A 23,621-nucleotide genomic window follows, 5' to 3' on the forward strand; every position below is an offset into this window, starting at 1 on the left:
TTGATGTCTCTGTGGATGTGGTTAGCATTTGTGATTTGTTCTGCATATGTCGAGATGTTTTGTAATTTTCTTATGGCTGTGATGTGTTCTTTGTAACGTGTTTGAAATGAACTTCCTGTTGTTGCAGGTGTTACATTTGAGTTTGTATACGCCTGTGTTGTTGTATTTGTTTGTTTGTGTAGTTTGTGTGTTGAGATGTTTTTGTATTTCAGAACACACACACTCTTTGACTCTATATTATACCACACGAACACACCCTCACAGGAAACAAAACAAGAGGCGCCAAGACCAACAACGACCAGTTCTGAGGATGACCCATAAATAGGTCGAAACATGTAAACAAGGTACGTTATAATTTAACACAAGAAAGTCTTATCATACATATTCCGAAATTATTATTATTATTATTATTATTATTATTATTATTATTATTATTATTATTATTATTATTAACCGAAAATCATACAATTTTTAAATAGAGTAGAAGACAATGCAGAAGACGAAGAAGAAGAAGAAGAAGATGAAGAAGAAGATAGGGATGCTATACTTTTGGGTATAGAAATAGTAGAATTGGCAATTGCCACCTTGAAAAATAGATCTGCTTATGGAGAAGGAGTACAATCAGAACTGATCAAATATGGCACCAAGAAATTACTTGAATTGTTAAGGAATCTTTTTGAGAAATGCCTGAATAGTGAAGACGTGCCAAACTAATGGAAACTTGGGTTGATAGTGATTCATAAAAAAGGAAAGAAAGATAAATGTGAGAATTATAGAGAAATGACAGTGATGACTATTTTTAGTCGTTTATTTCGAAAAATAATCAGATATTACCTAGAAGAAAATTACAAAGACAAAGAGAACAAATACAAGCAGGAAGACAATTAATTTTATGTTGTGATAATGTGTCCTACGTTTTCTTGTTCATTTCTTTCTTCGTTACATGTACTAAACATTAGTTTGTAGCCTTGTACTGTATAAAACTATATTTAAGTGCTTGACGAAAGGAAAATGAAAATCCGTTAATAAGTCAGACAGTTGCTTCACTTCCCCTTCGGGTGTCCGCCTCCCTCCATAGGTGCTATGCACGTTGCAGGTTACACAGTGGCTCGGCGCACGATCACATTTTCGCCACCGCTACATTATAGTATCTTCCTACGTTTGCAAACAAAATAATTTACTGAAAAATACTGTTTGAATACATATAATGAACGAATAGTAATCCGATACCCTATGGGTGGTTCATGGGCTGAAATGGGGATGACTTTATCTTTTCTATGATAATCATCGCAGAGCTGTTCGGCTCCAACCGCCCCTCTTAAAACTCGTCACTCTTGCTTTCCTGGGTGGCTTTGCAATATTCCCCAGCCGTTCCTGCTTCCCGTGAAACATCCGTTGCGAATTCTGTCCTGTACGATAAATAAATCTGTTTCCATAACTTCAAACTTTCTCGTTTATTCCGTCGCTCATAGTTTGTTTCAAATACCTTCATGACGATAGTACATAGTCTTGAAGATACGCTCCTCTCTTTAATATTAAAAATTTCATATCCGTTTTTGTAGCTTGGTTCACCGCTTTCTGTCAACGACAAAAACTTGCCTCTGTCAAAACTGCGGGCTTGTTTTGTAATATCTCAACTTTGACGCTTTGATTCCATTTGTTTTAGTGTATTATTATTACGTCACAAAAATGAACGAAACAACAGAACATGATTGGTTAGGGGAGTTTAAGAGGATATATGATTTTAATGGCCTCAACATGGCGCGAGATTTAAATTTTTGCACTATGCCACAGGTTTAAGTGTCCGTGTAAGTGTAGTGCAGAGAATGGATGAAGATGATGATGGTGAGGAAGAAAGAAGGGGAATCCCGGTGCCGGCACGTAGCGTACTCCTATTGAATTGTATAATTTTGTGCGATTTGACGTGGAATGACTCAATTGTGTTATATTAGTGTTTTAGTCTTTAAATAATATTTTTACTCCATACGATTGGATCAAGTATACTAATAACTTTCTTTGTTTCAATGACTCTTCTTTCCACATTCAAATCAGATGATCCATTTCTTTGAATGGCTGATCCCAGATATTTAAAACTTTGCATTGTTTTAATTTGTTAACATTTATTTTCAGATCATCAGTGAGATTCGTGCTTAGGTGCCTTTCCATAATTAATTTTCAGTCCCAATTTTCATATACAGCCACTAGACTAGTTTTATAAAATCTGCATATCATATTGTGATTTTAATATCATCGGTAGACAACAGAGAGCTGCAAAACAGCGCTTACAACCGGTTTAGATTCGACCGGTAGAGGACATCCGTCAAGGTCGGGCAACCGACCGAATATTCGATTTTTAACCGGTTACCTCTTATGTTTGCAGGTATACAGAACACCAGGCGCACTCCATCATATGTACATGAAACCGACATTTTCTGAGTACACAAACGGAGTAACAATTGAAGGAAATTTACTTTGTCTTATTAAAAACTATGTTTGCTTGATATAAGTTTACAATATTATTGATTGAACACTTTAATACACTTATCTTCATAACTAATACATAAATGAACAAATGGACACTGGTAACAACAAAGGAAATAAGTGTAATGCAGAATATGAACTCTGATGTGTAGAGAAATGTAAGAATAGAATAAATTACAATTACTTACTAAAGAGAAGAGCAAATAAGTGAATAAGCCTATATTACATTTCAAACTCAAAATGTATACCTCTAGAACAATAGTTGTTAATATATAATGCATTTTAATTACTCTAAAGAGCTGCATTATTATTTCCTTAATAAATCATTTTTTACGAAGATAGAATGTTATTAACGAAAAAGAAAAGTACTCTGAAGCTCAAATACTTGTACTTTCACGAAGCATGTTGTTGCCCTTGAAGGTACCCAACTGAAACATCTGGACTGGATGAATGAATCAATCAATGAATCTATGAATCAATCAATGAATTAATCAGTGAATCAATGAATCCATGTATGAATGAATTAATGAGTCGGTAGATACATGAATGATGAATCAATCGATGGATGATTGATTGAATGGTCCACACCTGTGGAGTAACGGTCAGCGCGTCTGGCCGCGAAACCAGGTGGCCCGAGTTCAAATCCCGGTCGGGGCAAGTTACTGGTTGAGGATTTTTCCGGGGTTTTCCCTCAACCCAATACGAGCAAATGCTGGGTAACTTTCGGTGCTGGACCCCGGACTCATTTCACCGGCATTATCACCTTCATATCATTCAGACGCTAAATAACCTAGATGTTGATACAACGTCGTAAAATAACCCAATAAAATAAAAAATTGATTGAATGTACTGAGAGAGGAAGAATTATCAATTAAATGGTAGGCCTACACGATAATAAACGGGTTCTTGCAAGGGCTCTTGTAACTCCTACATGGCTCAATGCGGTCTGCCTTTGCCGCTCACCCTCAAAGGATGAGAAACAACTGGAATATTCGATAAATCGACCCTGAGACATTCCCCGAGATGGAAGAGCTTTGTATACTGACTATTTTATTTATTTATTTATTTATTTATTTTTATTTTTTCTTATCTATCTATCTATCTATCTATCTATCTATCTATCTATCTATCTATCTATCTATCTATCTATCTATCTATCTATCTATCTATCTATCTATCTATCTATCTATCTATCTATCTATCTATCTATCTATCTATCTATCTACCTACGTATCTATCTACCTATCTACCTACCTACCTACGTATCTATCTACCTATCTACCTACCTACCTACGTATCTATCTACCTATCTACCTACCTACCTACGTATCTATCTACCTATCTACCTACCTACGTATCTATCTACCTATCTACCTACTTACCTACGTATCTATCTACCTATCTACCTACCTACCTACGTATCTATCTATCTATCTATCTATCTATCTATCTATCTATCTATCTATCTATCTATCTATCTATCTATCTATCTATCTATCTATCTATCTATCTATCTATCTATCTATCTATCTATCTATCTATCTATCTATCTATCTATCTATCTATCTATCTATCTATCTATCTATCTATCTATCTATCTATCTATCTATCTATCTATCTATCTATCTATCTAATCTATCTATCTAATCTATCTATCTATCTATCTATCTATCTATCTATCTATCTATCTATCTATCTATCTATCTATCTATCTATCTATCTATCTATCTATCTATCTATCCATCCATCCATCCATCTAACCTGATAGAGATAAGGCCATCAGGCCTTCTCTTCCCCTCTACCAGGGGACTACAGCGCCAGGCGTTCAATAGCAATATATAATTTCTATTTTTCGTAACTGGTTATGCACGACAAAATCGTCTGTTGTTTATGCAACTACCAGAGCTTGGTGTACCTAAGGTTGCAGTGTATTATACTACGAGAACTACCCCACTCTATACTGCCATTTCGTATTCAATGGTAGTCTGCCACAATTTTACAACTGTAGTCAGAATAATTTATGACAGCTCCCCACCCCTACCAGCATTCGCTCTCGGGCAGTGAACCAAGCTCCCATAGCGGGAGCGCTCAGTCCTCAATACAAACAGTGTAGGTAGCATGCATGCCGGTAAGCAGAGCACAAACCCAGCAAATCTCTGCTGGAGCCAGGGTGTGATTAACAACCTGTACCGAGGTGAGAAACTGCCAATTTTAAGGAGATTACGTCTCAGAATCAACTTCCCCTTCCCCCTCTTCGACCGACAACAGCAGCTCCGGCACTGCAACCACCACGCACATATCAACAGTTCATATCAGATCGATTTGCAATACTATCCGAGCGGCAGAGAACACTTCGCTCAGAATTAAAGCAGCGGGCACAAAAATGTGGACAAAAATTACATCGCTTAAAAAAATGAAATTGATAGTAAACTGGATAATAAATAGTTGTCGAGTACCAAAATATAATGGCAAACAGTCAAACAAGAGTGAAGCAAGTCAGCAACTATGATGACACTGATGTTATAGTCAGACAACAGAATTAGGGAAATGATACAAAAACAACAGAATGAAGAAAAGAATAAAAATAAATGATCCACGAAAAGAGAATACAGAAAAATGAGATATGAAAAAGGATATAAGGAAAAATTAAAATACTAAGACTACGAATAAAAGAAATTAAAAATAGATTTATTAAAAATGCATAAAGAAATTAAGCATTTGCAAATATAAAAAAGAAATTAATGAAGAAAGAATGAATTAAGAAAAGAAATAGAATAAAAAAGGAGATTAAAGGTAATGGAGAATGGAATAATAAAGAACGAAGAAAATGCAGTAAGACAATAATAAAGAAAGGATGAAAAGAGGGACTATGATAGAAAGGAAGAAACGAACAAACTATGGAGAAAACGAAGAAACTACGGAGGAGACGAAGAATCTACGGAAGAAACGAACTGCGGAAGAATCAAAGTAATTGGGGAAGAATCAAATAAACTGGGGAAGAAACGAAGAAACTGAGGAATAAACGAAGAAACTGAGGAATAAACGAAGAAACTGAGGAGTAAACGAAGAAACTGCGAAAGAATCAAAGAAACTGCGGAATAAACGAAGAAACTGAGGTAGAAACGAAGAAACTGCAGAAGAAACGAAGAAATTTAGGAAGAAACAAAGAAACTGCGGAAGAAACGAATAAATTTCGGAAGAAACTAAGAAACTATGGAAGAATCAAAGAAACTATGAAAGAAACAAAGAAACTACGAAATAAATGAAACTAAAGGAAAGAAGAAACTATGTAAGAAAGGAAGAAACTACATATGGAAGGAAGAAACTACGTAAGAATGGAAGAAACTACGTAAGAAACTAAGGTAAAAACTAGGGAAGAAACTAAGGAAGGAAGTAACTAGGGAAGAAGGAAAGTAACTAGGGAAAAGGGAAGTAATTAGGTAAGAAGGGAAGTAACTAGGTAAGAAGGGAAGTAACTAGGGAGGAAGGGAAGTAACCAGGGAAGAAGAGAAGTAACTAGGATACAAGGGAAGTAACTAGGGAAGAAAGGAAGTAACTACGGAAGAAAGGAAGAGAAGAAGTAACTAAGAAAGAAATGAAGAAACTAGGGAATACAGGAAGTAACCAAGGAAGAAAGGAAGTAATGAAGGAAGAAAAGAAAGGACGTGAAGGAAATGACATGATGGAAGGAAGAACACGAAGAAATTAAGTATGAGAATAAAGTAAAAATGTGAATAAGAAAAGGATGTGAACAAGCAAAGGATGTGAACAAACAAAGGATGTGAACAAGCGAAGGATGTGAATAAAAGAAGGGTGTAAAGAAAGTAAATAATGGAAGGATGTAAGGGCAAAAGAAGAATAGGTAAAAGAAAGAATGAAAATGGATGAATTTTTTTTTGTTTATTATTCAATGCAGTGGCACTTGACTAGAGTCATTGGTCGTACAATGGCGATAAAAACTAAAAGGAAAGAAAACGAAATAAAGTGAACAATGTGCAAGGAAACTATGAAGGAGAAGATGTCAGCACTGCTGCATTCTGTCTCTAGCCTCCCAGTACCTATCCACAAAGCTGACAGATGAAAGAGCTGGAAGAATAAAAGTAAGGAAAGATAGAACTGTCTAAAACAGGGATGCAAAACTGTGCTACAATTGAAGCCGGAACACGTAACTCATCCCTTCCCTTCAACCCTCGCGTCATTGCTCGGTAAGGGGAGAAGACTAGAGTGAACAGTGTGCTTGCCAAACGTCACACAAAAGTCATTGAAGGCTTCGGTCTTATGGATGGGGGTATGAACTATTTCCCCAGGCTTCCACTCATCTCTTCCCCAGTTCTGCAACCCTGGTGTAAGAGATCATTTTTAGGAGTGTCAGTATCTATGATTATTATTGTAATTTTTCACTGATCTTGAATTCTAAATGAAATGTTTAATTACTTCCGATTTTTTCTCGTATATTCTTCAATTTAAAATGGTGATTCAACTGAAACTCTAACTATATCAAAAGAATGGATGAAATGACGGAAGATTGGAAGAATGTTAAATAAGAAAGGAAGGAAGGAAAAAGTAAAGTAAAGGTGGATGGATAAAAAGGAAGAAAATACAAAAGGAAAGGAATTTAGGGAGTTCGAAGGGAAGAAGGGAAGAAAATTAAATATTAAAAGTCATAGAAAACAAAGGAATAAAACTAAAATGTGAGTGATTAAATTATGAAATAAGAAAAATAGTAATTAAATAAAAAGAAAGAGCAACGAAGAAGAAAAATGGCTAGAGAGAATGGGAATTTAAGAAAAAAATCGAAATACAATGAATTATGATTAGTAAAGTCGAAGGAAAAATTAGAATTAATAAAATGTAAAGTTTAAAGAAATGTACAGTTTATGGCGAGTAGGAGACGAAGAAATGAACGCATATACAACACGAATATGAATTTAAGAACCAACACAAAATTACTGCTGTACCTGTAAGTATAATAAAAACATTTTCAAGTGAGGTCCAACGACCGATGTTTATAACTGCTGCAAAACACACATATAAATGAGAGACTGGTACATAAATGAGGGGTGGGTTCCATGTTACACTCGACGGGACAATTCTACAGTAAAGCCATTAGTTCGGTGTTCTGACGGGACACGTACGTCTCTCGATCTGCATATAAAATACAGCAACATGTGCCCCTCTTTCCAGACTCTTTTTATATGCATATTATAATCAGAGAGAGAAACACTTTGCTCAACAGTAAGGTTAAGACAACCAACGAAAGCGCTTACTTTACGAGAGCCAAGAGTGACCTCTTTGTAGGAAGCAGGGGTGTCACAAGGCTTTGCTTCTGAACTTCACAAAAATGCATGGAGTACAATGTTAACAATGTTCTCGTTGCAAAGTTCCACAATTTTTCAGCATTTTTAAAACGATTTCCAATACTGTGATCAATGCTTACTTAATGGCTTTTAAGGAACCCGGAGGTTCATTGCCGCCCTACATAAGCACGCCATTGGTCCCTATCCTGAGCAAGATTAATCCACCTCCCTCACATCCATTTTAATATTATCTTCCCATCTACGTCTCGGCCTCCCCAAAGATCTTTTTTTTCGGCCTCCCAACTAACACTCTACAGTATATGCATTTCTGGATTCGCCCATACGTGCTACATGCCCTGCCCATCTCAAACGTCTGGATTTAATGTTCCTAATTATGTAAGGTGAAGAATACAATGCGTGCAGTTCTGGTTGTGTAACTTTCTCCATTCTCCTCTAACTTCATCCCTCTTAGCCCCAAATATTTTCCTAAGCACCTTATTCTCAAACACCCTTAACCTATGTTCCTCTCTCAAATTGAGAGTCCAAGTTTCACAACCATAAAGAACAACCGGTAATATAACTGTTTTAATTCTAACTTTCAGATTTTTTGAGAGCAGACTGGATGATAAAAGCTTCTCACCCGAATATTAACAGGCATTTCCCATATTAATTCTGTGTTTAATTTCCTCCCGAGTATCATTTATATTTTTTACTGTTGCTCCCAAGTATTTGAATTTTTTCACCTCTTCAAAATAAATTTCCATTTCGTACAATATTCTGGTCACGAGACATAATCATATAAGCCTAACTCTGTCTTTTCGGCATTTGCTTCCAAACCTATCTCTTTACTTCTTATTCCTTTGCTGTGGTCGTGCCAGAGAATCAGTCCCATTCCGAGACTTATTTTGAGGTTTCGTAAAAAGCTGTTTTTTTACGGTGATGGGTTGTTAGCCCTTCGCCCAACCCCCAAGCTGGAGGACCACCCCTCATCGGCTGTCGGCGACTGCTTACTCAATATATTAACAGCTCCATATCTGGAGGCCGTCTCCTCGATCCGCAACCTGGGGACGCGCCATGCCGTGGTGATAGGGACCCACAATACATGGACTGTGGTCAATACAGTGAGTAATTACAGGTATGCTTACATTTCCTTATCATTTCTTCATAGATTATACTGTAGTCAATTTCATGAATATTATGTATCTGATATGTATCTTCATAACTTAAGTTATTCAAGGAGATTTTGATAGTACGATATGCAGCTAGATGAGATTTATTGCCTGATATGCCTAGCACATAGCACTGTTTGCATTAGCTGTTATAGCTCTGTACTGAAGAATTTGAAAAAAAAAAAAAAAAAAAAAAAAAAAAACATACCTCGAAAACAAGGCTCCTTCCGAATGTACAGGGACGGGCAGGGCATAGTTGCGCCCCACGGTCAGATAAGATGCAGCAGATAAAAAAGAGTCCCTGTTTTGTGGGCATAGTTGCGCCCCGTTCCCATCAGATAGAGAAAAGGGGCATGGCATAGTTGCTCCCCGATGAAAAAGGTAGAGAAAAAGACACTAGGGGAACTCGAGCCTCGTAATGAATCAACCTTATTGATTTCTTATTGCGTGAAGATTCTTTTCATCAATGGAGCGAATTGAAAAGTAAAGGTTTGGGAGTTGTTTTCTATTCTCACTGGAAGAAAGGTAATTCGTGGATCTCAACCAAAGAGGGACTTTCGAGCAGTCAGTGGACGCAAGCCATTAAGATGAACTGTAATACAATACCTGTACGTACTCTCCCTGGTAGAACTATTGACTCAACCCGTTGCAGAAGATGCGACGAGCAAGAAACGCTTCCTCACGTCTTGGGTTTCTGCCATCATGGAGAATTGCTCCGAATCAACAGGCATAATACGGTTCGTTCTCTCATCGCAGCTTCAATCCGTCAGAATGCTTCCTATGAGGTTTATGAGGAGGTTGGTTTCGTCTCTTCTGATGGCTCTACTAGACGGGCTGATATCATCATAATTGATCGGCAGAAGGATAAGGATGTCATTCTTGATCGAGCAATCAGTTTTGAGATGCATGAGCAACAGCCACAAGAGGTGTGTCGTGAAAAACAAGTCATATATGAGCCTTGTTGTCAGCATCTTGGAGCACAATACCACATTACACATTGGACAGTTTTTGGGCTCATGTTCGGTGCCCGTGGCACGATCCCACGTGAAACTCTAAATCAACTTAAACAATATAAAATTTCTGATGCAACGATTGATGCCATAGGATCTCACGTGTTAAAATCATCCTTAGCTATAATTAGTAATCATTTGTACCCAACAAAATTTTTATTGTAAATGATTTCCTACGTTTTCTTATCTTAATGTTTTTTTTCTTTTTCTTTCCAAATGTCACAAAATTGTTTTGTTTACTTATTATTCTTTATGAATTGATTAGTAGGCCGATCTGTCGAATCCTTATTTAGGGCGGCTTTTGTTTAAATAAATTTTATCGATACCGTTAAAATGAACATCATGAAGTTGGCAGTACTTTATTAACTGTTTTTCTATTGTTTATGCAGTTGCCTACCGTTAAAATGAACACCATGAAGTTGGCAGTACTGTACTTTATTAACTGTTTTTCTACTGATTATCAATAGCCTACTGTTAAAATGAATACCATGAAGTTGGCAGTACTTTATTAACTGTTTTTCTACTGTTTATGCAGTGATTATCAATAGCCTACCGTTAAAATGAATACCATGAAGTTGGCAGTACTTTATTAACTGTTTTTCTACTGTTTATGCAGTGATTATCAATAGCCTACCGTTAAAATGAACACCATGAAGTTGGCAGTACTTTATTAACTGACATATTCAAATGAGTGAGCCGTTGGAATACGGGGTCTTAGCAGTCTTGACATTTTATTAGAGATTTTCACACCGTCTATGGCGCATAGTGAGGTTAATTTAAAATGAATGTTAAGTTTAGTGAAAAGGGTAAAGAGTTAATAATTCACAATGGTTCTAAGTTTCAATTTTCGAAACCCTGTACCGTAGGGTTAAGATATCGATGTACAAACAAAAAATGCAGTTCATTATTGTGTGTGATCGATAAAAAAGTGTTATTTTAAATAGTAAAATTGATCATATGCTAGGCCTACCTGATTTCAATGCAGGTATCACTGTAATATTTTTAAGTAATTTATTTAAATTATGACAATCACTTTCGTGTGTACTATACCCATCGGGGCGCAACTATGCCATGTCCAGTTTGCTACCTGATTTCTTCGGGGCGCAATTATGCCATGCCTAGGCCTCCCAATTGACCGCGGGGCGCAACTATGCCATACCGACAGGGACATCAGTTTATTTTTACTTCAATTTTTATTGTACCTGAGATTTTGAATGTACTTCACTCCCACCCCTTTTACTAGTCAACGTCACTCGCTCACACAAGACCAAGGCCGCATTAAGTCAAAGTTGTCTTACGTTCATAGTAGTGAGTGAGTGAATGAGTGAGTATAATACGTTCCAGAAATATGGTCGGGTTTTCCAGTGAAGAAAAAGCCTTCATTATGAATCATATTTTCGCAAAGGTATCTACTGTGCGTCCGTTTGGTTACGTCTCGGTTTCCCCCACCCGCTTCTGCTGGCCCCTCTGTAAAGGCTAGTTGCTGGGCTGTCTTAGCTCTTTTCTGAAAACATTACGCCTGCGTAATATTATACACCTGTTTAAAATAACGTAAATAAAAGGGCCTCGTTAAATAATTAACTGACACGTGATTTCCTCCCTTTCTACAATCCTACTACGTAACTACTTGGACGGAGAGAAATAGCATGTCTGTGTAAATTTATCTGTGCGGATCGGGCAGAATTGAATTTACAGTACGTAAGGTACTCTGTTATAAAGTACAGAATTATTTTAACATGAGTTACTGTTTTCAGGTACGAAGGCCGAAACTGGAAATACGAATTAGGTACAATGTAGTGCGATAATATGCTAAAAAGAACTGAAGGCTGTATCGAAATGAACTGCCACCATTTTCAACAATTTGTTTAAATATCCAGGTTTTGATTATTTTTCTATTTAAATGTATTTTCTATATTATATGCTAATGTGCTATAGACAGTATAATATACGCTGCACAATGGATACGTCCGAAAATTATCAAACTCACAATCGTGATATTTTCTAGTTTACGCAAATGGACGCATTACTTTTCTTCTCTTCTATACCTAGTAAAGTGATTTGTTTGTATTTTACGTTAGTACCATCAAACTCCGGTCGTGGAAGGAGTTAGCAAACAGTGTTTCCGGTTCTCAATCGTTAATCAAAAGGTATAGCCAGGTTAATATTAGAAATGTTAGTAAAAATAAAATGATGTCCCGGTATAAATTTATAGGGATTTTTCTTATTTCAGATGGAAAGTATGTATGTATGTATGTATGTATGTATGTATGTATGTATGTATGTATGTGTGTATGTATGTTTGTATTTATTCACACTGCAAATGGGTATATACCCGGTGGCAGTGGTAACTAATTACACTCAATAATGACAATTAATAATAAACACAACTAATAAAAAACAATAATAATAATAATAATAATAATAATAATAATAATAATAATAATAGTAGTAGTAGTAATAATAATAATAAAATAATAATAATGAGCAACCTAAATTAAATGAAGCATGGTCACTTAAAATAACATTTAAGGTAAATCTAATTTGTATCTTAACCGTAAGTTCGAACTAAGACCCACGAGTGTGACAGGTTCATACCTGCACAAGTACCTTTCGGCACTACACTTATTTCGCTGCCAACTCACTCACTGCACTGATTCTACCTGATTTCACTAACACTTCTAACCATTTCACTGTTCAAATACTTTGCACAGCCACTTCACTGACACCAACACACTTCACTTACACAATAGACTTCACTGACACTACACACTTCACTGACACAACACACTTCACTTACACAATAGACTTCACTGACACTACACACTTCACTGACACAACACACTTCCTCACTGATAGAACACTTCAAATAACAAGATATCAATTACACTCTTTAAGTAGTGTGCATAATATACTACCGTCTATTAGTAAAGTCCTTAAGCCTATTTTTAAATACATTTTTGGTTATTGGTATGGGGGAACAATCGTTGTGAAAATCTATTAAATTATCACTTGGTGAGCCTTCCTTGTCAGTATGAAACCTGGAAGTCGGTTAATTTAAAACGTCAAATGTGATCCAAATCTCCAAAATCTACTTGGAATCGAACCGTCGTGAAAGTCTGAATCTCGTAATTCACTTTCTCTACACATACGCAAACACGTAGAACAAGTACCGTAACCATGGAAACTGCTTTCCACACTGATGACACATTTCAACGCCGAAGTGAATAGGATCCATGACGTACAGCTGAAAGTGCTTTCAGGTGAGTGCCATTTCGAGTCCCTTCTGTAACGAACTCAGTTAATATCCTGTGCGGAGAAGAGGAAAAGCGACTATAAAAAATATATGCTATTACGTCACCATAAATCCTTCCCTTCAACCCCGACAACAGCTGTGATTTCGCCTTCCGTTAACCCTTGCAAATGGGTCCATTTTGACCCCGCACGGTACGCTCTTGATTCATGACGTCCACCGCTGTCTGCACTAACGAATGGAGGGTCAGTCTAGAAAATGAACATTTCTGTACAGAATTTATGGAGCTGATTCCCCATATTCTAACAAAACGACACAAGAGAAAATACCACGTACATGAAGAAATTAGATTAACATGTGTATGTATATATTAAAAAATAAGTAGGGGTCCACATCTGTGGAGTAAGGGTTAGCACGTCTGGCTGCGATACCAGGTGATCCGCGCTCCATTCCCGGTCGGGGCAAGTTAACTAGTTGAGAGTTTTTCCGGGGTTTTCCCTCAATCCAATATGGGCAAATGCTGGGTCACTATCGGTGCTGAACCCCGGACTCACTCCACCGGCATTATCACTTACATCTCATTCAGACGTTAAATAACCTAAAATATTGATAAAGCGTCGTAAAATAACCTACTAAAAAAGTAAGGCCTAAATACCATTGAACATATTTTCTTGTAACAGTTGTGTTTGTATATTAAATTATTATAAAATGGTGTACTTCAAGAGAGAACAGAAATCATTTATTGAGTTGAAAACCGTTGTGCTCCTCAGGTTTTCTTCAATGAAAATCGGTCCAACAATATCATCCCCAAAAATTCCAGCCCACAAATTGATCTTCACGAAACGCATGAGGATTTTCAATATTCAGGTACCTACAATTATGTTTGCTGACAAACCCATTTAAGAAAAAAGTCGCTTCATCACTAAAGCAAATATATTTTGTCAAATTTGAATAATCAATTCTCTGAGACATCACTTCACAAAATTCTTTTCTTTTATCAAAATCGTATTCGCTGAGCTGTTGGTGACTTTGTATTTTGCAGGGAAAAAAAATTTGCTCATTTTCAGCATTTCATGTATGGAACCAATCGAAATGTTTATTACAGCAACTACTTTTGGAATGGAGAAGTTGGATTCATTAATGAAATTACATAGTATTTCAATCTGCGAAGTTTCATCGAGTTTTCTAGGTTGGCCATTTGCTTTATTGCACACAGAACCAGTTTCTTCAAATTTCCGTATTAGATCTATGACATATTGGTGACTTACGTTTTTCTCAGAATGCCTCTAGTTGAAAGCACTAGCAGTTCTACGAGCACAACGGTTTCCAGCTCTATAAATAAATATGATTTCTGTTCTCTTGAAGAGGTATACACCATTTTACATTAACTTTGGCAGAATTTTATTTTATGGTAGCTGTATGTTGGTAACTATGTAATATGTATCCTACAATGAGAAAGTATGTGGCATTTCATATTTTCTTCTCATCTCACACTTAAAAAACATTAACTTAATACACAAACGCAACTATTACAAGAAATGTTCAATGCTGACAGTAACAACAATCGAGGTTCCCAGGTAACGATATAAAACAAAAGATGTGAAATAAATGAATGAGGTGTATAAACATTTAAATGATCTTTCATACTTAAGCATAAAAATATAGGGGTACCATTTGAAATTTCTAAGGGGGTAGGCTGAGGGTGGGGGTGAAATGTAAAATGCAATTAAGTCTGATTTCTGACTTCCCCCTTAATATCTAAATTGACGTGTTTTTGTTTAAATTGAATTCAATTTAAATAATTTTATTTAGACTGGTAAATTTTGAAATAAAAGCCCTGTATATATTATATTAGTAGAATATATAGACTGCAAGAGTATATCATGAAGCTACTTCCTTCTGCTTCACAGAACACAATGTTATAAATAGAAATAGTACGTAACAGAAGCCTACAATAACTTGATACGCACACAAAAGAATGCTTTCCAATTTCAGCCACGTATAATATCAGTATGACAAATGCATCGCATTTCTCTCCGCCTTTGTGTTTCTAGATTGTTTTATCTCCTTCCATGGCAACCTCTTCGAAATTTCTAGATCCCTTTGTGTTCTGTTACTCTTGTATTGTAGTAACACGCTCAGGTATGAGATGGAAGTTTACACGATTAAAGGAAAGAAAATTACATATTTAACCGTTCTAAAAGCAAGATCATTAAGAGGTAAGACATATTTTAAAAGCATTTCACACTCTGGTCCTGTTAGTTGCATTTTTTTAAGTAAATCAGAATTCTGTGAAGAATCTATCCAGATCCAAACTTAAGGTTAGAATAAAAGAACTCATTTTCTCCCTTTAACGACCATGTTACATCTAAAAGAGTTTCTTCTTCTTCTTTTTTTTTTTTTTTGTGATGCCAAGTTCTGTAAAATAACCACTGACCGACGAAGGTCGATAAGATTAATACTTTTAGCATGGATTAATTTTACTAACAGGATGAAAAACTTATCGACTCTCCAGTTTCGAAGGCTAGAGTTGCTACTGTGGAAACTGATCTTGCTGCCATCTATTTTGCGTAGGAATAAATAACTACTCGATGCGTATAGAAGCGCACCAAGTGGCGAAAATAGAACTACGTGCGCAAGGCATCCTCCTCTTACGAAACCACCTAAAATAAAAAAATCATTTAGATTTTTATTACTCCCATTTTCCACAGAAAATCGGTATTGGAGCCGATGAAAGATGAAATAATGTGAGGATCTGGATAGGTTATGTAACGGAGAAAACGCGTTATATGCCTATATTTTACACTACCTTGTAATACTTTTTTATTTTAGTAGGTTATTTTACGACGCTTTATCAACGTCGTAGGTTATTTAGCGTCTGAATGATATGGTGATAGCCTAATGCCGGTGAAATGAGTCCGGGGTCCAACACCGAAAGTTACCCAGCATTTGCTTATATTGGGTTGAGTCGCCCTCGGTAGCGCAGTTGGTACAGCGCTGGCCTTCTATGCTCGAGGTTGCGGGTTCGATCCCGGCCGAGATGGATGGCATTTAAGTGTGTTTAAATGCGACAGGCTCTTGTCAGCAGATTTACTGGCATGTAAAAGAACTCCTGCGGGACAAAAATTCCGGCACACCGGCGACGCTGATATAACCTCTGCTTCTGCGAGCGTCGTTAAATAAACCATATTACTACTATTGGGTTGAGAGAAAACCCCGGAAATAACCTCAACCAAGTAACTTTCTCCGACCAGGAATCGAACCCGGACCACCTGGTTTCGCGGCCAGACGCGCTAGCCGTTACTCCAACAGGTGTGGACCCTTGTAATACAACTTGAAATAGATCTAAAATGGCCACAAAAGAAAAGAAAAGGGCTAGATAATTGAAATAGTTTATTTCACTTTGAACTTAACAACACACTTCCAGCAATACATCTAAGCTCCATAAACTTCACATTTTAACTTATGCTTCACATACGGTATACTGTATTTGCACATTCCATCCATCTATCCACCCACCTTGCATTTTCCATTTCTCTATAATGGATGTATCCATCTAAAGGCTGGTGCACAATAACCCGGGAACGGAAACGACAACGAGAACGAGAACGGAAATATTGTTAAAATAAATGTATTTAAATGTGAACATTCACAATTAAGTACTGTGAATGCTAACATTTAAATACATTTATTTTAACATTATTTCAGTTAACGTTTTCGTTGTCGTCTCCGTTTCCGGTTTATTATGAACCAGCCTTAACAGACAACTAACGGGATTTTTCCATGAAGTAGTTCCAACGTTCAACCACTTATCACACCGGGTGCAGGTCTTGTTACTTCTTCCTGTTGAAACTAGATGATGCTGATCGCAGTTTCGCATCTTATTATTAATCCACGCTATAGTATCCTATATTAACGAGATAGGTACAACGAGCCCAATGATGCCGAAGTGCCCTGAACTAACCTAACCAGCATCTCAGCCCAAGTTACGAGAAAAATTCGAGAGCGCCACTTTTTCATACCCAATACCAACAATTATTTTTCCCTTCGGACCACATTTCAGGAATTAAGAGACCTGAAGACGACGTGACTGCTACTGCACAGAGAGCACTCCTATGTTCCCAAGAGAGAACTCCTCCAATACGATTGTCTTTTCTTGTCCGCTCCAAAGACTTCACTATTATTAAATTTAGCGCTGTACTTCAAACAACGTGCATGTCACGGAATTAAATTTCGTTGCACTTACAAGACCTTACTTAGAAGATATATGCTATCTTATTGTAATATATGAGAAAATTAGTGTGTGTTATAAAAATAACAATAGTAGCAGCACCAGTAGCAGTAGTAGTAGTAGTAATAATAATAAATATAATCACCTCAGAACTTACAATTTCCAGTTCCGACTTTCAGCTTTTTACCCTTAATGTGGACGACCGACGTCCCCTTCCCGACTGTTCGTACTAAAAATAAATCGCCTCAGTAACCTCTCGTTGTTCATTCTAGAAGATTACAACCTAGTTCATTAGAAAGAGAGAACTGAACAGAAAGAGAGAGAGAGAGAGAGGAAGAGAGAGAGGCAATGAGACAGGAAGGGAAGAAAGGCAAAGATAGAGAGACAGGAAGGGAGGGAAAGAGACAAAGAGAGAAGAGACAGGAAGGGAGGGAAAGAGGAAAGAGAGAAGAGACAGGAAGGGAGGGAAAGAGACAAAGAGAGAAGAGACAGGAAGGGAGGGAAAGAGACAAAGAGAGAAGAGACAGGAAGGGAGGGAAAGAGAGAAGAGACAGGAAGGGAGGGAAAGAGAAAAGAGAGAAGAGACAGGAAGGGAGGGAAAGAGACAAAGAGAGAGAGACAGGAAGGAAGGGAAAGAGTCAAAGCGAGAAGAGACAGGAAGGGAGGGAAAGAGACAAAGAGAGAGAGAGAGACAGGAAGGAAGGGAAAGAGTCAAAGCGAGAAGAGACAGGAAGGGAGGGAAAGAGACAAAGAGAGAGAGACAGGAAGGAAGGGAAAGAGTCAAAGAGGGAGAGACAGGAAGGGAGGGAAAGAGTCAAAGAGGGAGAGACAGGAAGGGAGGGAAAGAGTCAAAGAGAGAGAGACAGGAAGGGAGGGAAAGAGTCAAAGAGGGAGAGACAGGAAGGAAGGGAAAGAGTCAAAGAGGGAGAGACAGGAAGAAAGGGAAAGAGTCAAAGCGAGAAGAGACAGAAAGGGAGGGAAAGAGACAAAGAGACATGAGACAGGAAGGGAGGGAAAGAGACAAGGAGAGAGAAAGGAAGGGAGGGAAAGAGACAAAGAGAGAGAGACAGGAAGGGAGGGAAAGAGTCAAAGCGAGAAGAGACAGGAAGGGAAGGAAAGAGACAAAGAGAAGAGACAGGAAGGGAGGGAAAGAGACAAACAGAAGAGACAGGAAGGGAGGGAAAGAGACAAAGAGAGAGAGACAGGAAGGGAGGGAAAGAGTCAAAGCGAGAAGAGACAGGAAGGGAGGGAAAGAGACAAAGAGAGAGAGACAGGAAGGGAAGGAAAGAGACAAAGAGAGAGAGACAGGAAGGGAGGGAAAGAGTCAAAGAGGGAGAGACAGGAAGGGAGGGAAAGAGTCAAAGAGAGAGAGCCAGGAAGGGAGGGAAAGAGTCAAAGAGGGAGAGACAGGAAGGGAGGGAAAGAGTCAAAGCGAGAAGAGACAGGAAGGGAGGGAAAGAGACAAAGAGACATGAGACAGGAAGGGAGGGAAAGAGACAAGGAGAGAGAAAGGAAGGGAGGGAAAGAGACAAAGAGAGAGAGAGACAGGAAGGGAGGGAAAGAGTCAAAGCGAGAAGAGACAGGAAGGGAAGGAAAGAGACAAAGAGAAGAGAGGAATGGAGGGCAAGAGACAAAGAGAGAGAGACAGGAAGGGAGGGAAAGAGTCAAAGCGAGAAGAGACAGGGAGGGAAAGAGTCAAAGCGAGAAGAGACAGGAAGGGAGGGACAGAGATAAAGAGAGAGAGACAGGAAGGGAGGGAAAGAGACAAAGAGAGAGAGACAGGAAGGGAGGGAAAGAGACAAAGAGAGAGACAGGAAGGGCGGGAAAGAGACAAAGAGAGAGAGACAGGAAGGGAGGGAAAGAGAGGCAGGAAAAGAGAGAGAGACAGGAATAGAGAAAGAGAGACAGGGAAAGAGATAGACAGGAAGAGAGAAAACAGACAGGGAGAGAGAGAGAGTCAAAAAGAGACATGAAGAGAGCGAGAGAGAGATAGGCCAAGAAAGAAATACCGAGAGAGAGACAGAAAGAAGAAACAAAAGACAGGAAGAGAGAGAGAGATAGGGAGAGAGAGAGAGAGATAGGGAGAGAGAAAAAGAGACAGAAAGAGACAGGGAGAGAGACAGACACGAAGAGAGAGAGAGTCAAAAAGAGACAAAGAGAGAGACAGACAGGAAGAGGGAGAGGCAAAAGGAGACACGAGAGAGAGAGGCAAAAAGAGACAGGAAGAGAGAGATAGGAAGACAGAGAAAGAGAGATAGGCCAAAAAGAGAGACAGGAAGAGGGAGAAAGAGACAAAGAGAGAGGGAGAAAGAGAGGTAGGAAGAGAGACAGGGCGACAGAAAAAGAATGAGAGAAAGAAATAGAGAGATAGACAAGTAGAGAGAAAGATGAAATGGAAAAGAGAAAGATAAACGAGAGAGAAACATGAACGTGGAAAATAAAGATAAACGCGGAAGAGAGAAAGATAGGAAAGAATATAAAGAGGAATAGGAAGATATGGATGAAGGAGGGTAAGAAAACTAGAATGACAGCGACAACAAAATGGAAAGGAAAAAGATTAGGAAAAACGGAGAGTTAGAGAAAGCAGGGCAAAAGAAAACTAGTGTAGATATTAGAAGTGCTGAGAGTAAGAACGAGAGTAAGGAGAATGAAAGAGATGAGAAAGACAAAGCGGAAAACGACGAAAAAGAAAAGAGAAGGCAGACGATGGAATGGAAAATAATGAGGTTAAGGACAAAGAGAATGGCGATAAAATGAAGATAAGGATGAAGAATAGAAGACGAACAAGAAAAAGAGAAAAGTAAGTGGATAAGAAATAAGAGAACGATAAGGAAAAAATAATTAGAAATAAAAGAGAAAGGCAACAGTAATCGAGGCAAAGATTATGAAAGAGAAGAAATTTATGAAGGTAAAGAAGATTAAGTGGACTAATAAAAAGGGAGCGAAACAGAAAAGAAAAAGATAGAAAATACGAAGGTTGAGTAGAAAGAAAGTGAAAGAAACAAAGTTGAAGTAAATAAAGGAAAAGATAATAAAATCAAGAGAGATGAAAATGAAGACTAAGATCATGAAAATAACAAGACGAAATGAAATAAAAAAGAAGACAAGAAAAAATATTTAAAAAAATTGTTCAGGACAAAGACGAAGTGGCTGAAGAAAACTAAAACGCAAAACTAAGATAAAGACTATTATTATGAATATGACAAAGTGAAAGTGAAGAAACGAAAAGTGAACAAAACGAACAAAAGCTATGAACATAATAAAAATCAAAACGGATTTATGAAAATTATGAAGGCAAATAAACAAAAGTGAAAAGAAGAAAATCGACATGAAGATAAGGACGAAGGTTATGAAAGTGGCCAAGTCAAAACTGACAAATCAAACGACAATTGAGAATAAAACTGTGAACATTAAAACGAGATTTAATAAAGTGACTAAGAGAAAGTAGACAAAGTAAAGAAGAACTAAAAACAAAAGGCACAAAGAAGAAGACGAATGTTATGAACATGAAGTCAAGATGGACGAAGAGAAAGTAGACAAAAACAAAAGGGACGAATATTATAAAAGAAACGAACACGAAGACGATGTTTACGGACGTGAAAATGACGAAAATAACAAAGGATAAAGGAAAAAAAGCAAAAATAAATAAGAGGAAATGAACAGCAACAGGAACAGAGAAGAAGATTAACGTTGTGAAAATAAATAGCTAAGACAACAAAGGAAACAAGGACAAGAAACATGAAGACGAATATTATCGAAGTGACGAATTGGACATAGCAGACGAGGACTAAAAAAGGTAAGAAAGAAAGACTAAGGTTATGTAAGTAACTAAGACAACGTGGACAAAACAAACTAGGATTAAAAACAAAATTATGAAAAGGAAGATGAAGGTTATGTAACTAACATAGCATGGAAGAAAGCAGGATAAGAAACAAAAGTGACTAATATTAATAACGTGACGAATTGGACGAAGCAGACGAGGACTAAAAAAAGATAAGAAAGAAAGACTAAGGTTATGTAAGTAACTAAGACAACGTGGACAAAACAAACGAGGATTAAAAACAAAATTAAGAAGAGAAAGATGAAGGTTATGTAACTAAGATAACATGGAAAAAAGCAGGATAAGAAACAAAAGTGACGAATATTATTAAAGTAACGAATTGGACGAAGCAGACGAGGACTAAAGAAAGGTAACAAAGGAGGACTAAGGTTATGTAAGCAACTAAGACAACGTGAACAAAACAAACGAGGATTAAAAGAAAAATTAAGAAGAGGAAGATGAAGGAGAAGGTTATGTAAATAAAATAACATGAAAAGACGCAGAATAAGAAACAAAAGTGACGAATATTAATAAAGTGACGAATTGGACGAAACAGACGAGGACTAAAAAAGGTAAGAAATGAATTCTAAGGTTATCTAAGCAACTAAGACAACGTGGACAAAACAAATCAGGATTAAAAACAAAATTAAGAAGAGGAAAATGAAGGTTATGTAACTAAAATAACATGGAAAGAAGCAGCATAAGAAACAAAAGTGACGAATATTAATAAAGTGACGAATTGGACGAAGCAGATGAGGACTAAAAAAGGGTAAGAAAACAAACGAGGATTAAAAACAAAATTAAGAAGAGGAAGATGAAGGTTATGTAACTAAGATAACGTGGAAAGAAGCAGGATAAGAAAGAAAAGTGACGAATATTAATAAAGTGACGAATTGGACGAAGCAGACGAGGACTAAAAAAAAGGTAAGAAAGGAAGACTAAGGTATGTAAGTAACTAAGACAACGTGGACAAAACAAACGAGGATTAAAAAAAAATACGAAGAGGAAGATGAAGGTTTTTAAATAAAATAACATGGAAAGAAGCAGGATAAGAAACAAAAGTGACGAATATTAATAAAGTGACGAATTGGACGAAGCAAACGAGGACAATAAACAAAAGGGACGAAGAGAAAGACGAAGATAATGAAAATGAAGTCAATGTGAACGAAGGAAGAATAAACAAAAATGGAAGGGACAGAGATTATGAAAGAAATGAAGATAAAAACGAAGGCTGTGGAAAATAATGAAATGAAGGATAAAGAGAACAGTAGGAATTGTGATGACGATGAAGTTTATTAAAATAAAAAAATCGAAGTTGACGGAAGAAAAAGTGAACACGAAAAGCAATGGAAACGAATACGAAGACAAAGGATATAAATATGAAACCGTTGAAGATGAAGTGAATGAAGGGTAGGGAAACAAAATTACGAAGGTGAATTCAAAGACAAAAATACATGAATGTAAAAGACAGTTCCGGAGATCACAAGGACAATAAAATTTTGACGATTCATTTAATCCAGTCGTGCCGCCGAATTTTATATTAAGTACTTAAATTGGCATGTCAGCTATATTCTGTCACATTATGATTCACTACGTTTGCTTCCAATTCATTCGCATTGCACTAAATAACGCAAAGTTCCATTATAAATCTTTCCGCTATGTTTATTAACCTTAAAGACGGTCCTTTCACCCACGCTCCGTAACACCGATAGAAGATCACACATCGGCTTTCATTAAGCCACCTCGTACGACAAAATATAAGCCTCTAACATTTATAAAAAGTGATTTGCTTATAAGATTAAATAATTTCCGCATATTCATACGTCAGTATCGATATAAACTGCCACGCAATGGATTAATCTAAATCATAAGGAAGGAAATATACGCATACATCAACGTCTGTCAAAAATCCTCATTAATTTACAGGGGTTAGTCTTTGAGATATTTCAAACAAAAAAAGTTTAATACAATTTGTCTCGTTTTTGCTTCATTTTCTTGATAAAATTGTTTTAAATGAAATATTTTATAGAGTCTTTTGAGAAAGCTATTGGTTTAATGCCCAATATGCTCAGTAAATTTAAGACAGCAATGAATTATAACAATCAATAAAATTATTGAAAGAATTTTAGTTTTGTCCTTTAAATGTGCAAAAATTTGATTCGAATAAATGTAACTTTTCATTCTGTAAAAGAATTTTACAATGTTGCATTTGTTCGGATCAAATTTCTGCATATTTAAAGAACAAAACTAAAGGAATATGTATGATAAGACTTTCTTGTGTTAAATTCTAACGTACCTTGTTTACATGTTTCGACCTATCATGGGTAATCCTCAGAACTGGTCGTTGCTGGTCTTGGCGCCTC

General features: G+C 37.0%; 2 protein-coding genes across 2 annotated transcripts in view; one reads left to right on the forward strand and one right to left on the reverse strand.

Moving 5' to 3' along the window:
* LOC138705615 (uncharacterized) overlaps nucleotides 1-23,621 on the reverse strand; it is a 463,767-nt gene that overhangs the window by 398,266 nt on the left and 41,880 nt on the right. The window lies entirely within an intron of this gene.
* Nucleotides 18,434-22,557, forward strand: LOC138705616 (TRAF3-interacting protein 1-like). The gene is made up of 2 exons (XM_069834217.1): nucleotides 18,434-18,529; nucleotides 22,489-22,557. Exons 1-2 carry the CDS (start codon nucleotides 18,434-18,436, stop codon nucleotides 22,555-22,557), a joined length of 165 nt encoding a protein of 54 aa, XP_069690318.1.

The sequence above is a fragment of the Periplaneta americana genome, chromosome 9 (assembly GCF_040183065.1).
Source record: "Periplaneta americana isolate PAMFEO1 chromosome 9, P.americana_PAMFEO1_priV1, whole genome shotgun sequence".
Lineage (NCBI taxonomy): Eukaryota > Metazoa > Arthropoda > Insecta > Blattodea > Blattidae > Periplaneta > Periplaneta americana.